Source organism: Staurois parvus, unplaced genomic scaffold (assembly GCF_062004578.1).
Source record: "Staurois parvus isolate SC_StPar_1 unplaced genomic scaffold, SC_StPar_1.0 ptg000289l, whole genome shotgun sequence".
NCBI lineage: Eukaryota > Metazoa > Chordata > Amphibia > Anura > Ranidae > Staurois > Staurois parvus.
In genome coordinates, this window is record NW_028318085.1 from 347,466 (window position 1) to 365,673 (window position 18,208).

Below are 18,208 nucleotides of genomic sequence, written 5' to 3' on the forward strand. Positions count from 1 at the left end.
AGGATTGTTCCTTCACAGAGTTCAGCTTTAAATAAGAGCGGGTTTGTGCGGGTTGTGCAGGCGTGTTGCGGGTAAAGCGCCCGCTCATTTCAATGGGCTGCGGCACTAACGAAAAATCTGGGGGTGTTATTAAGCCACAAGCAGCCCTCAGCACTCCTCCAGCTTGAAATTTAACACAGGCTGTAGCTGATTGGTCATCAAAGGTTACTACATTGAGGTCGGTTCACACTACGCGTTCCTGCATGCGTGTATTTGACACGTTGTTGGCACATTGTGGTGCTTTTTTTATGTTTTTGGCGCATTCCGGTGCGTTTTTGATGCGTTTCTTTTTTTCTTCAAATTTAAATCGGGACATGTGCGTTCCAGTGCATTCCTCTGCGTTTTACCGCGTTCTAGTACAGCTCTGTACAGGAAAAATGCAACCTGTTCTACTTTTTTTTTCTGCCTCCGGAACGCACTGGAAGGCCAGGTTCATATCTGTGCAGTCATGCAGGCCGCGCTTTGCGCAGACACAAGAGTCCATTCATTTGCCCCGGGACAAGTAGGGAAGAAGTCCCTGCACTTCTTCAGAAATCGCAGCCCGCATGGGAACCTCGGTTCCTAGTATGGTTGCGATTTCCAGTGTGGGCGGCGTGACATTAGAATGAATGGCTCCCGCATTACTCTGTGTGGGTGGTGCGGCTGCAGGTAATTGTGGGGGTACCACAGCGGCACCACCCGCACAGATGTGAACCGAACCAAACTACAAGCACTGATGAGAACTGACATGGAGCCCGGGTTCACACTGATGCGGTGCGGAATTCACGGCGGTTTCTGTGCAACCGCATCACAATCGCACCCCATTCATGCGAACCGCTGCAGGTGTGTATGTTAACCCCTTCACGCCGGCGCCTCCCGGCCCTTTAAGAGTTGCAGAAGCCAGGAGGCGGGGCAGGGTTTAGGGTCATGTGACCGCCGTGATGCGCCATCACATGATCAGGAAAGGTCCCGATCGAAAGAGGAGATCGGGACCTTTCCGTGAGTACCGGACATGTGCGCTGGGAGCGCGCTCTCGGCACATATGTCCTTTTTTAATAGAACGCAAATGTGCGGCCGCTCGGCGTCTAGGCCCAGACGACATTTGCGTTCAGCCGGCGTGAAGAGGTTAACAACACCCCAAAAACGGTCCGTAAAACGCGGTGCGATGTGCAGAATCGGATCACATAGGTGTGAATACCCATGCGATCCGATTCTAGTGTAGACCCAAAAAAAGGATCCTGCACCCTTTTGGTGCGTTTGCCGCGCAATTAGAGCCATACAAAATGTACGATCGCAGCGCACACAAATCGCATGTGATTCGTACAGGAATGCGGTGCGGTTCCTGTGTGGATCACATAGGATTTACCGCACCGCATATATGTGAACCCGGGCTGACAACCAGATAACTTCCTTTCTGTGCGTTTTGGATGCAGGAAAAATGCACACTGAAGCGCATGTAGTGTGAACTGGCCCTCAAGGCTGCGGAAAAACAAAGCCGCGTGACCATGTATTCCTATGGAACTCTTCACACCGATTCATTGCGGGTCAGGAAGGTTTTTTTAAAAAAGCTGCATTTTTGGTGTGGTAAAAAACGCGCCTCCCCATTGGAATCAATGGAAAATGTGGCAAACACGCCCCTGCGGAGTGTTTTTCGTACTTTTTTTCGTTCACGTGTCACGTTAACGCGGTAAAAATGCCTTTACGCCGCGCGTCAGTGTGAAATTAGCCGTAAGCGCCATTGCTGCACCTTACAAAGCATTACTGATCATGTCCTTAAGAGTTATGGGCAGAGGCGGACTGACAAATCATGGGGCCCCCGGGCAATAGGGGATCATGGGGCCCCTGTGTCCTTACCCAAACTCAAAAAAGCCTATGAAAAAGGTACCAGGGGCATCTCATGGGGCCCCCTACTGACCCCGGGCAGTGCCTGAGTTTCCAAATGGTCAGTCCGCCCCTGGTCATGGGGGCACTATTAACAGGTGGCTGCAGTACCCGCGAGAAATGTGGGGGGGGGGGAAATACCCCACCCCTTTCTTAAAAATGCGCCACACCAAACTGCATGGTGCTGCGACACCCTGGAGCTTTGCCTAAGTTAAAATGCGCTGTTTTTTGATGCGTCGTTACGCATTACCGACATTCCTGTGCGCTCGCTAAAGCGCAGTGCGGGTCGGGAACACGCGTGATCACACACACATTCCTGACTCGCACATACGTGAACCTAGGCTAAGGCAACGCAAAGTGCAGCATCTCATCGCCTGTCATCTTCAGATTTGAGCGGTCACAAAAAAAAAAAAAAAAAAGAGAGGATGATTCCTGATTGGCCGACGCGTCTTCCTGCACTTTGCACCTTTTTCTTTTTTGCACCAATCGGTGCTCATTTACACCGCAATCGCAGTGTTGAGTGTCATGCGCTCGTTTACATGCATTTGTGGTGCAACTTTTGATTTTTGTTTGGTTTATCGGTTGCGTTTGCACTGCATAGCGATACATTTGCATGCAAAAAAAAAAAATGCAACAGGGTGTACTTTTTTTTTTAAATGCAAGACAATAATTGTTCTGTACATATGCATTCAACCCCCCCCCCCCCCCATGTTGTGTGGAGGAGCCCCGATCACCTGTCACCATACAAGAGGGCTCTGCTCTGTAGAGGAGTGCGGAGCCAGGTGCAGGAAATGGGCTGAGCTCGGGATCTCAGGTGCTGCAGTGCCCCCCTCCCCCCGCCGGGGTCCCCTCTCTCACCAGATGAAGTCGGTGCAGTGGCTGCAGAAGGTGGGCTGCTTGAAGAAGCGCGCAGTGAACTTGTGGTCCTTCACCTCGTGCACGTTCTTCTGGCGGAGGGCCCCCTTCCTGGCGAAGCGGGTGGTGGTGTCTTCCAGCTCTCCGCCGGCGGGGTCAGCCATGCTGGGGGCTCTGCGCGGTGCTGGAGGCTGTGCGCTGCTCTCCGCTCTCCCCGGGCAGCACTGCGCTCGCCTCTGCACACAGCTGCTTCCCCGCACCGCGCGTCACACAGCGCACGCCCCCCTTATCTGCCTATCCCCGCCCCCTGGCCGCGCCCACTCCCGCAGCATCTTGTCACCTTCCTTCCTGCCAAGGGCTGCAAAATACCAACCCGCCTGACACCGCCCCTGTCTGCATGGAGTTTGTTAGGAGACCGTGGATTTTCAGGGTGATGCAGGATGGATTCTTCTTTCATGTTGGGACTATAAAGGGTAAGTACCTATAATTGCACCCACACGGGTAACTACCTTGCTGCTGGGGAAATTGTAATATTGTGTACACGTGATAAATTGGCTTTTATATTTATAACGATAATAAATACATAAATATATCATTATAAAATAAAACAATACATTAAAAAAATGTAAAAACAATTTAAAAATAAATATACAATAGTACAAAACCAAATAAATGCTGTATATATATTTAAAAATGAGTACGTAGTATATTAATATACAATAATACAAAAATAAAAACATTTTTTTAAACAAATATATATATATAAATATATTATTTTTTTATTTATATACACAATTTAAAAATAAATATTATTTCATTATAAAATAAAACAAAACATTAAAAAACTTTATATAAACAATTTAAAAATAAATATTATTATACAATAATACAACACAAAATAAATGCTGTATATATATATATATTTAAAAATGAATACGTAGCATATTAATATACAAAAATAAAAAAAAAATTTAAAACAACTATATATATATATATATATATATATATATATATATATATTTTATTATTATTATTATTTATATACACAATTTAAAAATAAATATTATTTCATTATAAAATAAAACAGTAAACTGAAAAATTAAAAAAACGATTTATATAAACAATTTAAAAATAAATATTATTATACAATAATACAATACATACAATTAATTATATATATATATATATTATTATTATTATACAGTATTTATATAGCGCCAATGGGTATGCTCAGCGCTGTACAGTAGCAAGGGGGACAGAACATGAGACAAGACAGTAACAATACAATACAATACACGAGGGGTTCGAGGGCCCTGCTCTTTCGAGCTTACAATCTATATATATATATATATATATATATATATATATATATATATATATATATATATATATATATATATATATATATATATATATATATATATAATTTAGAAATGAATACATAGTATATTATATTAACATACAATAATAAAAAATAAAAACAATTTTTTTAAAAACATCTTAAAGATATATAAATATTATATTACTATATAGTAATACAATAAATAAAAAACACTTCTAATCTATTTATATATTTAACCAATTTAAAAATCAATACATAGTGTATTATATTAATATACAATAATAAAAAAAAACAATTTAAGTATAAACAACTTAAAAATATATAAATATTACATTAATATACAGTAATGCAATAAATAAACTTAAAAACTATTTATATAGTTAACCAATTTAAATAAATAGGATATTAATATGCAATATTACAATAAATAATAAAAACTATTTAGATACAATCTATATATGAATAAATAAGTTTATTATTATTATTATTATTATAGTATTATATTAATATTCAATAATAAAAACTATTTATTTAAAAATAAATAAGTATTAATATACAGTAATACATTAAATAAATAAAAAACTATTTTTAATTATTATTATACAGTATTTATATAGCGCCAAAAGGTTTGCTCAGCGCTGTACATTGTAGTGGGGGACAGTACACAAGACAGCACAGTAACAATACAATACAATACACGAGGGGTTCGAGGGCCCTGCTCTTTCGAGCTTACAATCTAGGAGGGAGGGGATAGTGGTACAGGAGGAAGTGGAGGAGATCGGCTGTTAGGTGAGGGTGGGGTAGGCTTCCCTAAACAGATGAGTTTTCAGGGTGCGCCTAAGGTGAGGAGGGTAGGTGACAGTCTGATGGATTGGGGTAGTGAGTTCCAGAGGATGGGGGAAGTCCTGCAGTCAGGCGTGGGAGGTGGAGACCAGGGAGCTAGAAAGTAGGAGGACTTGTGAGGAGCGAAGATTACAGGTAGGGTGTTATTTGGGTATCAGGTCGGTGAGGTAGTTTGGGGCAGCGTTATGAGTGGCTTTGTATGTCTGTGTTAGTAGTTTGAATTTAATGCGTTGGGCAATCGGGAGCCAGTGGATGGAATGACAGAGGGGGGTGGCAGAAGCGGAGCGGTTGGTGAGGTGGATGAGTCTGGCCGCTGAGTTCAGGACAGACTGAAGCGGGGATAGTCTGCGATGAGGTAGGCCGGTGATGAGGGAGTTGCAGTAGTTCAGGCGTGAGATGATGAGGGAGTGTACGAGTTGTTTAGTAGTTTCTGGTGTTAGGAACGAATGTATCTTGGAGATGTTGTGGAGGTGGAGCCTGCATGAGTTTGCCAACGATTGGACATGGGGTTGGAAGGAAAGGTTTGAGTCCAGGGTGACACCCAGGACTTTGGCGTGTGGGGTGGGACTGATGGTGGCATTGTTGGTCGTGATGGGGAGGGTGGGGGGGGCACGGGCCGGGGTGAAAATCAGGAGCTCGGTTTTGGAAAGGTTCAGTTTGAGCCAATGGAGCGACATCCAGTCTGATATGTCTTTCAGTAGGTGGGTGATGCGGGCGGAGACTGAAGGGGTGAGGCGAGGGGTGGAGAGGTAAATTAGCGTGTCATCGGCGTAGAGGTGGTAATTGAAGCCGTGAAAGTGTATCAGTTTGCCGAGGGAGGAGGTGTAGATGGAGAAGAGAAGGGGCCCGAGGACAGAGCCTTGGGGGACCCCAACAGAGAGGGGGAGAGAGGGGGAGGTGGTAGCATTATAGGTATTGCTGAAGAAGCGTTGGGATAGGTAGGAGGAGAACCAGGAGAGTGCGGAGTCTCTGATGCCAAGGGAGTGTAGTTTGTTAAGGAGGAGGGGGTGGTCGACTGTGTTGAAGGTTGCGGAGAGGTCGAGGAGTAGGAGGACTGAGTAATGGCCATTAGCTTTGGTGGTTAGCAGGTCGTTAGTGATTTTGAGTAAGGCGTTTCGGTGGAGTGTAGGGGACGGAAGCCAGACTGTAGTGGATCGAGGAGGTTGTTGTCAGTGAGGTGGGCGCTTAGGCGATTGTTGACTCAGCGCTCAAGGAGCTTGGATGTGAATGGGAGCAGGGAGATGGGTCTAAGGTTGTTCAGGTCGGTGGGGTCCAGGGAGGGTTTTTTGAGTATGGGAGTGATGTGCGTGTGCTTTAGGGGGGAGGGGAATACGCCAGTAAAGAGGGAGAGATTGAAGATGTGGGTGAGGGAGCGTAGGTTGGAGGAGGAGGGAGACCGGAGGAGTTGTGTGGGGACAGGGTCAAGGGGGCAAGTGGTGAGGCGGGCTTCTGAGAAGACCTTAGTGACTTCCTCAGTGGTAGCAGGGCTGAAGGAGTGGAGTGTTGGGGGGGTTATAGTGTGCGGGGTGTTAGGTGTGGTGGGGGGCAGGGCAGTTGCGAGGTCAGAGGAGGGGAGAGTTGATGGGGTAATGGTGGGAGGGAGGCTAGGTGGAGAGGTAGATTGAGTATTGGCAATGTCTTTACGGATTGCGTCAAAGTGATTGGCAATCTCGTGGGCGGTGAGTGAGGTACTGGGTGGAGGTGGGGGGGGAGAGAGTAGGGAGTTGAAAGTGGAGACAAGCCAGCGAGGACAGGAGGCGAGGGTGTTGATGAGGGTTACGAAGTAGGCTTGCTTGGCGGCGTGTAGGGAGGAGGTGGAGGTGAGGAAGGCGGATTTGTAGCGGGAGAACGCTCGAGGGGATATTTATATATTTAAACAATTTAAAAATTAGTGTATTATATTATTATTAGTATTATATTTTATTGATATGCAATTTAAAAAAAACTATAAACTATTTAAAAATAAATATTATATTATAAAATAATACTATATATATATATAGTAAGCATGGATAATTAATATATTAATATTATATTTTATTAATATACAGTAATAATAAAAAACTATTTAAATAGAAACAATTAAAATATATCAATATTGTATTAATATACAATAATGCAATAAATAAAAGATATTACAAACTATTCATCTTTTACACCTTTTTATTAGCGGCTCATTCGCACCTGATTCGCCATGTTCAGTTCCACATGTTTATTTACATGCATTTGCGGTGTGACTTTTGTAACTTTTGTCTTTTATTTTTGTATTATTGTATATTTTTTCTAGACTTTTGTCTTTCTTTTTTATTGATTGCATCGACATGTACTCTTTTTTTATTTTTATATATATATATATATATATATATATATATATAATTTAAAAATAAATGTATATTATATTGATATTATACTAGTATTCAATAAGTAATACATAATAAAAACGAGTTATTTTCTTACACCGTGAGATGTTATCACAAGGGTTTATCACGCACATATCTGTATACACTAAATGTAAACTATATTAAACCCATAAGCAAACATATTGGATTGCAGCTTACCCATTCTTCTTCTTTTTCTTCTATTTTCATCTCGCGATTGAGTCAGTAAGTCTGTTGTTTTTCAGCAGAACAAGTTCCCCTTCAAATGTAGCAGTTAGTGTTGAGACAAACCATTTACCACAGGATCAGCTCTTATTTATGTAAAGCCTTCATCCCAAAAGAAAAAACTGTTTGCTGTAAATGCTTATAAACTGGAGTTCAGCTTCAGTCTGTAAGTGTATTTAATATTTATCTGCCAGTACATTTAATAATCCCCTCTCCCCAGACTGACGATCCTACTGTGAGCTGTACCTCCTGTGCTTCTTCATCCAGAGTGGAAAGGATGTCACCAGCACACCTAGCATCTCCAGAACTGGTCCAAAAGGCTTTATTCGACGATCACATCATAATTACAGAAGCAACGCTTCGCAGCCTCACAGGATCCTTTCATCAGGCAGACTGACCATTTGGAAACTCGGGCACTGCCCGAGGGCCCGGGGTCAGTAGGGGGCCCTATGAGATGCCCCTGGTACCTTTTTCATAGGCTTTTTTGAGTTTGGGCAAGGACACAGGGGCCCCATGATCCCCTATTGCCCGGGGGCCCCATTGAGTTGTCAGTCCGTCCCTGGGCAGGATAGTTCGTTTATGGCGATGTACTTCAATACTGTACTAACCAATCCAAGGGCAGAGTTTTGCGCACATCAAGCATGTCTGGTTTGGTGAGTCCATTATTGATATACAGCATTATAATTGAACGATCCTAACGTCGTATCTATACAAATATATCTCCTAGATTGTAAGCTCCCAGGATCAGGGCCCTCCTATCCCTCTTGTATTGAACTGTATTGTTACTGTATTGTCTCCCGTTAAATTGTAAAGTGCTGAGCAAACTGTTGGCGCTATATAAATCCTGTATAATAATAATAATATATAAATCCTGTATAATAATAATATATAAATCCTGTATAATAATAATAATATATAAATCCTGTATAATAATAATATATAAATCCTGTATAATAATAATAATAAATAAATCCTGTATAATAATAATATATAAATCCTGTATAATAATAATATATAAATCCTGTATTATAATAATAATAAATAAATCCTGTATAATAATAATATATAAATCCTGTATAATAATAATAATATTGATTTATAGATCCGTCCAACTGAGATCTTTTCTCTTCCCTCCTGAAAAAAAATGATTTTCCAATGGATTCAGATTGGTGTTGCAGCCAGCCCCCGATGATGTGCTGAAAGGTTCCTCCAGCGCCCTGTCTTGGCCATTGATTGCTCTTGGGATATCTGATGTGGATAGAAGGCTGTGGAAGCAGGGTGACATCAATCTAGCCTAGGAATGGAGACACGGGATGTGCTGGATCTAGAACCAAAAGGAAAAAAAAAAGTATAACCAAGAGCAAAAGTACTTTTTTAGTTTTGGACAGACTGGAGAGGGATTAGAACCCCTGTCAGTTTTTTTTTGCTGTCTGTGTCCCTGTTGGAGAGATTCACCCGCTCTGTTTACCATGATCATTGAAAGTGAAAGAAAATCCCACATTTTGGGGTGACATGAAAACTACTATAGGGGAGATCTTGCAATAGGGCAGTGGCGTCCCTAGGCAGGTGCAGAGGGGGTGCCCGCCACACCGGGTGACACCTACTGCACGGGGTGACACTGGACCCGCTCAACCAAAAGCTAAGTTGTAAAGCAAACCGATGATCCCCGCAGGATGGATCAGATCTGCGGATTGGGGAGGATAATGGATCGGACTCCAATCCATTATGCCCAATCCGCAGATCCGATCTATCCTGCGGGGATCGTCGGCATGCAACCTATACGGGGGTGACATCACAAAAAGGTAAGTTTTAAAACAAGTCAACAATCCCTGCAGGATGGATCGGATCTGCGGATTGGGGAGGATAATGGATCGGATTCCGATCCATTATGCTCAATCTGCAGGGATCATCAGCATGCAGCCTATACGGGGTGACGATTTTAAAAAACCCGTTCTAATGATTCAACTAGTGTATGGCTAGCAGTGGAGTCCCGAGGCAGGTGCGGTGGGGGGGGGGGTTTGCGGTCCGCACCAGGTGACAGTGACCGCACGGGGTGACACCAGACCCGCTCCACGAAAAGGTAAGTTGTAAAGTAAGCCGACAATCCCCGAAGGATGGATCGGATCTGCGGATTGGGGAGGATAATGGATCGGACTCATATCCATTATGCTCAATCCACAGATCCGATCCATCCTGCAAGGATTGTCGGAGGGGGTGTCACCAACCCTAGGGACGCCTCTGCAATAGGGACACTAGTTCTGTTGACAGCTAGGGATTTCCTCACTTTGTAGAGATTTCCTCTCACTTCCTCTTTTCGCAAAGGGACATGGAGTTAAGAGAAATCTCCCCGATGTGACACATGGCAGGGGTTATAACCCTCCCCTATGCTAGCCATCAGATGCGTCCCTAGGGTTGGTGTCACGCGGTGCGGTAACACTTGGTGACACCCCCTCCGACAATCCCCACAGAATGGATCAGATCTGCGGACTGAGCATAATGGATCAGTCTCCAATCCATTTTGCTCCCCAATCCGCAGCTCCGATCCATCCTGCGGGGATCGTCAGCTTGCTTTACAACTTACCTTTTCATGGAGCGGGTCTGGTGTCGCCCTGTGCGGTCGGTGTCACCTGGTGCGGACCGCAAACCCCCCCCCCCCCCCCGCACCTGCCTCCGGACTCCACTGCTAGCCATACACTAGTTGAAAAATCATTAGAACGGGTTTTCGACGTTCATCAGAGCAAACAATATTTTTGTTACGTAATGACCAAATTTCAAATGATAAATCATTCAATGGACATAAATGAATCCGTTTTTTATCTGTTTTATCCGGTTTTTGTTTCTGGGTCACATATGCGCAGTACCAGCAGTTTGATTTTTAATGGATGAGAAACACATTAACCTTTCAATGAATTCTCCATTCGCCAGAAGTTTTCCAAAGTTTTTATTCTATTTTTTTGTCTCACAATTTTCAGCTTGTGCCCATTAACTGGACGAAAAATGAACAAATGTCCAAATGACAGATTTTTGAACATTTTTTCGTCTAGTGTATGGCCATCACTACTCTATCCAAAATGAAAAAAAAAATTGCCTTTAGTTACACTTTTAGGAAAGGGGAGCACAACAATGATGAAAATTAGCATTTTAAAAGGAAGGCCAGCTTGAAAGTGATACTAAACCAAAAAAAACAAGTAAACAGTACAATCAGTCTGTATATGTAGTAAATCATGCTTTATACTCACTGTAGAACCTAAGGGGTTAATCCTCTGTATTGTGTAAAAATGCTGTTTGATCCTGACTTCTCTGATCCACCCCTTCTTCTACTGTCCCCAATCCATCTGCTGATAGAACACAGCCTTGGGGGCAAGCTGCACATGCTCAGTTTGATGTGTATTGCTAGAGAGTTTTTGTTTTTTGGGGAGGGTGCATGTGAACAGCACAATCAGCGTAGACAGAGGGTCAGGGGTCCTGCAGCCTCATAGGACAATCAGGGGTGACTAAAAACTCCTCCTACAAGCTTTAACCAGTGCTCTGCTGGGCACTGATAGAAGTCACAAGGCTGCTCTAACTGCTGATGAGAAAAGGTATTTAGCAATTTATATTTATAGATGTCACAAGATGTCCCCCTCTTATCTCCTGATAAGACATATCATGTGGGGTCACTCTACACATGCTCAGTTTGGTGTGTATTGCTACAGAGGTGTTTTTTTTCTTGGGAGGGTGCATGTGATCAGCACAGAGCCAATCAGCACTGGTCAGACAGAGGACAGGGGTTCTGCATCCTCCTAGAGCAGAAAGAAAACTCCTCATACAAGCTTTAACCAGTGCTCTGCTGGACACTGATAGAAGTCACAAGACTGCTCTAACTGCTGATGAGAAAAGGTATTTAGCAGTTTATATTTACTACAATAATTGCATTTCCATGTTGTGTGTACTGTGGGAGACCAGATATAGTGATTGCAGGGTCTGGGGAGACCAGATATAGTGAATGCAGGGTCCGGGGAGACCAGATATAGTGAATACAGGGTCCTGGGAGACCAGATATAGTGAATGCAGGGTCTGGGGAGACCAGATATAGTAAATGCAGGGTCCGGGGAGACCGGATATAGTGAATGCAGGGTCCGGGGAGACCAGATATAGTGAATGCAGGGACCGGGGAGACCGGATATAGTGAATGCAGGGACCGGGGAGACCAGATATAGTGAATGCAGGGACCGGGGAGACCGGATATAGTTAATGCAGGGTCCGGGGAGACCGGATATAGTGAATGCAGGGTCCGGGGAGACCAGATATAGTGAATGCAGGGACCGGGGAGACCGGATATAGTTAATGCAGGGTCCTGGGTTTAGTAACACTTTAAATATTAGCAAATCTGTAAATGGCTTTTATACAGATTTCAAGCAGAATTAAACCCTTGCCTTTTTTCTCACCAACACAACATTATTCATTAGAATAGCACAGGACAGCAATGATTTCCATTCAGCAAAGTTCCTAAACATTTCCATTTTTCTCTTTTTGCTGCTGCATCCTCCAGGTTCCTGTGTGCCACTTCCCTGGACTTCCTGTCAAGGCATAAGCACTCATATCATCATTACCATTCCCTAGATTACATTCTTCGGAACTACATGTGCCTTCTATGTGGTGTGCATAAGAAATTTTGAACAATGTGAGGATGCTGTCTGCACCAACATGCAGAAGCAGCCTGAGAGCACACCTTGAAGACACGCCTCTTCTCCTCCTCCAAGGGAAATGATTGGCTGGGACTCTAAGGGCAGCACTCACAGTGAAAGCAGTGCCTTGGGAGCCACTGATCATCACTTCCACTGGAGGAGGAGCAGAGGTGTGTTTTCAAGCTATTTTCCTCTTTGGCTTCTAGTGCATACCGCGCACAGGGTGTGCTGAGTGTGCCTGTGCACACCCTAATCAGCCGGTGTGCATCAGCATTATCACTCTGTGTGCTGAAGGGGAGATGGGAAAGATCTCCCTCTGACCAGCTCTGCAATAGGAGAAGTGCTTCTGCACTTCTTTCACTGTGCCAATGAAACTCCTGGGATATTGATTTGGCGGGTAAGTCGCAGAGGGGATTGTTAATCATTTTCAATTGCTTCGGGTGCACTAGATAAACAACAATGAGACCACCCCCAAAACAGGAACGGTTTACAGGTGGAGGCCACTGTAATTTTTTCCCTACTCATCATTTTGGACTGTTTTTCACTAGTTTTGCATTGAGCTAGGGTCAGTGTCACTACTGGTAACATGAGGCAATACCTGGACCCTACAGGGGTTGCACAGGCAGTCCATCTCCTTCAGGATGGCACATCAATATGTGCCATTGCCAGAAGGTTTGCTGTGTCTCCCAGCACAGTCTCAAAAGCATGGAGGAGATTCCAGGAGACAGGCAGTTACACTAGGAGAGCTGGACAGGCTGTAGAAGGTCCTTAACCCATCAGCAGGACCGGTATCTGCTCCTTTGTGCAAGGAGGAACAGGATGAACACTGCCAGATCCCTACAAAATGAGTCGACCTCCAGCAGGCCACTGGTGTGAATGTCTCTGACCAAACAATCAGAAACAGACTTCATGAGGGTGGCCTGAGGGCCCAATGTCCTCTAGTGGGCCCTGTGCTCACTGCCCGGCACCATAGAGCTCAATTAGCATTAGCCATTGAACACCAGAAATGGCAGGTCCACCACATCTCACAGATGAGAGCAGGTTCACCCTGAGCACATGTGACAGACGTGAAAGGGTCTGAAGAAGCCGTGGAGAACGTTCTGCTGCCTGTAACATTGTTCAGCATGACCGCTCTGGTGGTGGATCAGTGATGGTCTGGGGAGGCATATCCATGGAGGGACTCACAGACCTCTACAGGCTAGACAATGGCACCCTGACTGCCATTAGGTATCGGGACGAAATCCTTGGACCCATTGTCAGACCCTACACTGGTGCAGTGGGTCATGGGTTCCTCCTGGTGCACGACAATGCCCGGCCTCATGTGGTGATAATATGCAGGCAGTTCCTGGAGGATGAAGGAATTGATACCATTGAATGGCCCCCACACCCGCCTGACCTAAATCCAGTAGAACACCTCTGGGATATCATGTTTCGGTCCACCGAGGATGCCAGGTTGCACCTCAAACTGTCCAGGAGCTCAGTGATGCCCTGGTCCAGATCTGGGAGGAAATATCCCAGGACACCATCCATGGTCTCATTAGGAGCCTCCCCCGATGTTGTCGGGAATGCATACAAGCACATGGGGGCCATACAAACTACTGAGGACCATTCTGAGTTGGTGCAATGGAATTTCAGCAAAATGGGCTAGCCTGCTTCATCATTTTTTCACTTTGATTTTCGGGGTATCTTTGAATTCAGTCCTCTGTAGGTTGATAATTTTAATTTCCATCAAACGATGGGACATCCTTATGTTCCTAACACATTAACCAGTCCATATCAGTATAGATATCCAGCAGGAGATTATTCCCCATTGAGATCTGATGGGTTTTCAAAGTGTTCCTCTAATTTTTTTGAGCTGTGTGTGTGCGTGTGTATATGTGTGTATGTGTGTATGTATGTATGTATGTATATATATATATATATATATATATATATATATATATATATATATATATATATATATATATATACACACACACACACGTGTGATTGAGGTGCACACTGTGATGTAATAGGCTGCGCACACCTATGATGCCAGCCCAGGCAGCACCCCTTATTTCAGAGCACACATGAGTGGCTACGGTGGAGCTCCATAGGACCTTGGCAGGCACAGGAAAACCCAAAAACAGGAAAGCAGGGGTTGTGAGTATGGGGCCATCCAAACAAAGGAGAGAGGCAAGGTTTGAAAATGGAGTTGCATCTAATGAAAGCATGGACCTCCCTTGCTAAAAAGCTATATTTATTATCTAGCAGCAAAAAAAACACTAATACACTAGTACAAAAAACACTCTAAATAGACATTTTTTCTGTGAAGAGCACTGCGTTTTTTTTTACTTTAGTGTGCATGAAGCCTAAAGCAGAACCAAACCCACGCATTTATTGGATTCCCAAAACAGTTACACTTACGTAAGTCATGAATGAAAACACAGTTGCTCACGTTCTCAATCAAACTGTCAAGCCAACAAATGACTGGTGTCATAGCTAGACACAACAACAGCCAGAAGCTCTACTGCATGCTGGAAGACTGCAAGCAAACACCCTGGGAAACCTCTTACATGCCTGAGACCCACTCTGTGTACCTTTTATATAATACACCCCCTCTTCTCCTTATCATATTACTACCCTCTGTTCCCAAATCTCATTTCTTTACCCCTCTGCTCCACCCCACAACCTGTACATCTCCCCCTCACTGCTATCATCTCCCTACTACTGCTCTCTTCACCTCCCCAAAATGTCTCTTCCACTCCTCCTTCTCATTTTCCTCTCCTCCATTCCCAAAATCCATTCACTATATCCCTCTGCCCCTCCCAAACATTTGTATGTCGTGTCCTCACTGCTTCCCTCACCCCTCTATGGCACCCACCACCTCCTCCTATTACTCCACTCTCCCACTGACCCCAACACCTCCACTAGTAGTTTCTCACGCTCCTGCACATCCCGCTCCCATGCCACCTTTCTCACCCTTCTCCTCCTCCTAGCCGCGGGGGACATCTCCCCGAATCCTGGCCCTCCACCTCCCTCACCCGCTCAACACCCTCCCACCTCCACGTCCTACTGCAACCCCCACAACTTAGTATCTATCCCCCTGCTCCCTAAAATCTCCCCCCCCCATTTTCATGTGCACTCCTGAACGCCCGTTCAGTGTGCAACAAGCTTACCGCCATCCACGACCTCTTTGTTTCCCGCTCCCTCAACCTCCTAGCGATCACGGAAACCTGGATCCAGCCCACTGACTCTACCTCCCCTGCTGCACTCTCCTACGGAGGTCTCACCTGGACCCACTCACCCAGGCCTAATGGTCGTAAAGGTGCTGGGGTTGGTCTGCTCCTGTCACCGCAGAGCACCTTCCGAGTCCTCCCAAACCCCCCCTCCCTATCCTTCTCCTCCTTCGAGGCCCACTGCCTCCAACTATTCTCCCCAACCCCCCTGAAGATTGCTGTGATATACCGGCCTCCTGGATCCATACCCCGCTTCCTGGATGACTTCTCCTCCTGGCTACCCTTCTTCCTCTCCTCTGAGCTACCCACCATAATTCTTGGGGATTTCAACATCCCTGTCAACCTCGACAACCCGGACACAGCCCTCCTCCTTTTCACTTGCACAGTGCATACAATCCACCACCCACTCCGACGGAAATATCCTGGACCTTGTCTTCTCCAACCGCTGCGCTCCCCACAACCTCACTAACACCCCCTTCCCTCTCTCTGACCACAACCTGATCACCTTCTCTATCTCCTCATCCTCCAACGCCTACCCCTCCAAATGTCACACTACTACCAGCCGTAACCTCCGCAACCTTAACCCTGCCTCCCTCCACGCTGCAGCTGATCAACTCCACGACCGCATCCTCCCCCTGTCCTGCCCCGACTTGGCTTTGACCGCCTACAACAATGCGCTCTCAACAGCCCTTGACTCACTAGCGCCTTTAACCACACGCAACATCAGACCCCGACTGCTCCAGCCCTGGCAGACTGATCACTTCAACACCCTCAAACGACAAAGTCGTGCCCTGGAGCGACTATGGCGCAAAACCAAATCCCAGCAAGCCTTCACCCGCTACAAATCTGCCTTCCGCACCTACACCTCCTCCCTCCATGCTGCCAAACAGGCCTACTTCTTGACCCTCATCAAGGCCCTCTCCTCCAATCCTCGCCGACTCTTCTCTGCCTTCAACTCTCTACTCTCTCCACCCCCACCTCCACCCAGCACCTCACTCACTGCCCTTGAAATTGCCAATCACTTCAAAAACAAGATTGACACAATTCGCAAGGACATTGCCGCAACTCACACGCCCTCTCAACCCGTCCCCTCTCACACAGCTACCCCCTCATCCCCCCTCCCCCTCGACACAACCCGCAGGGACTTCGTCGCTGCTCAAACTCTCTCCAACCCCCTTCACCCTCACTCAGCTACCCCCTCATCACCCCTCCCACAGCCCCACCACTGCTCTGACCTCCTCTTCCACCCCACCCTACATTCCTCATACTGAAGCTCCCCCCACACTCCGCACCTTTGACCTTACTACCATCGAAGAAGTCTCCAAGATCCTCTCTGATGCCCACCTCACCACCTGCCCCCTCGACCCTATCCCCTCACAACTCCTACGACCTTCCTCCTCCTCCATCCTACGCTCCCTCACCCACATCTTCAATCTCTCCCTCTCCTCAGGCACTTTACCCTCCCCTCTGAAACATGCACACATCACCCCCATACTTAAAAAGCCCTCCCTGGACCCCAATGACCCGAACAACCTCAGACCCATCTCCCTGCTCCCATTTAGATCTAAACTCCTCGAGCGCCTAGTCTACACCCGCCTATGCTCTCACCTCAACGACAACAAACTCCTCGATCCCCTACAGTCCGGCTTCCGTCCCCTACACTCCACCGAAACTGCCTTACTCAAACTCCAACGACCTGCTAACCGCCAAAGTTAATGGCCACTATTCAGTGCTCCTGCTCCTTGACCTCTCTGCGGCCTTCGACACAGTCGACTACCCCCTCCTCCTCAAAAAACTACACTCCCTCGGCCTCAGAGATTCTGCTCTCTCCTGGCTCTCATCCTACCTGTCACAACGCTCCTTCAGCGTTACCTATAATGCTACCACCTCCGCCTCACTCCCCCTCTCTGTTGGGGTCCCTCAAGGCTCTGTCCTCGGGCCCCTTCTCTTCTCCATCTATACCTCCTCCCTTGGCCAACTCATACACTCTCACAGCTTCAACTACCACCTCTATGCTGATGACACACAAATCTATCTCTCAACCCCCCACCTCACCCCCTTGGTCTCAGCCCGAATCACACACCTACTGAGCGACATATCAGACTGGATGTCACTCCACTTCCTTAAATTGAACCTCTCCAAAACCGAGTTTCTTGTCTTCCCCCCAGCCCGGACACCACCCCCCATTGATTTCTCCGTCACATCCAACAACGCTACCATCAAACCCGCCCTGCAGGCCAGAGTACTGGGTGTCATTCTGGACTCCAACCTATCCTTCCAGCCCCAAGTCCAATCTTTAACAAACTCGTGCAGACTCCACCTCCGCAACATCGCCAAAATCCGCACGTTCCTAACCCCAGAAACCACTAAACAGCTCATCCACTCCCTCATCATATCAAGACTCGACTACTGCAACTCCCTCCTCACTGGCCTGCCTCGCCGCTGGGTATCCCCGCTTCAGTCGATCCTGAATACGGCTGCCAGACTCATTCACCTTTCCAACCGCTCTGTCTCCGCCACCCCCCTCTGCCAATCCCTCCACTGGCTTCCGATTGCGCAACGGATCAAAATCCTAACGCTGACGTACAAAGCTGTCCACCATACTGCCCCGAACTACATCACCGACCTAATATCCAAGTACCGCCCAGCACGCACACTCCGCTCCTCACAAGACCTCCTTCTCTCTAGTTCCCTGGTCTCCTCCTCCCATGCCCGCCTCCAGGACTTCTCCAGGGTGTCACCCATCCTCTGGAACTCCCTGCCCCAACCCATCAGATTATC

General features: G+C 46.2%; 1 protein-coding gene across 1 annotated transcript in view; it reads right to left on the minus strand.

The window, feature by feature from the left end:
• The window catches only part of PRKCB (protein kinase C beta), a 348,363-nt gene extending 345,343 nt beyond the window's left edge, over positions 1–3,020 (minus strand). The window contains exon 1 of the mRNA XM_089682410.1: positions 2,758–3,020. Coding sequence (XP_089538536.1) covers positions 2,758–2,918 — 161 coding nt within the window. The 5' untranslated portion in view covers positions 2,919–3,020. The remainder of the gene's footprint in view (positions 1–2,757) is intronic.
• Positions 3,021–18,208: the final 15,188 nt, after the last annotated feature.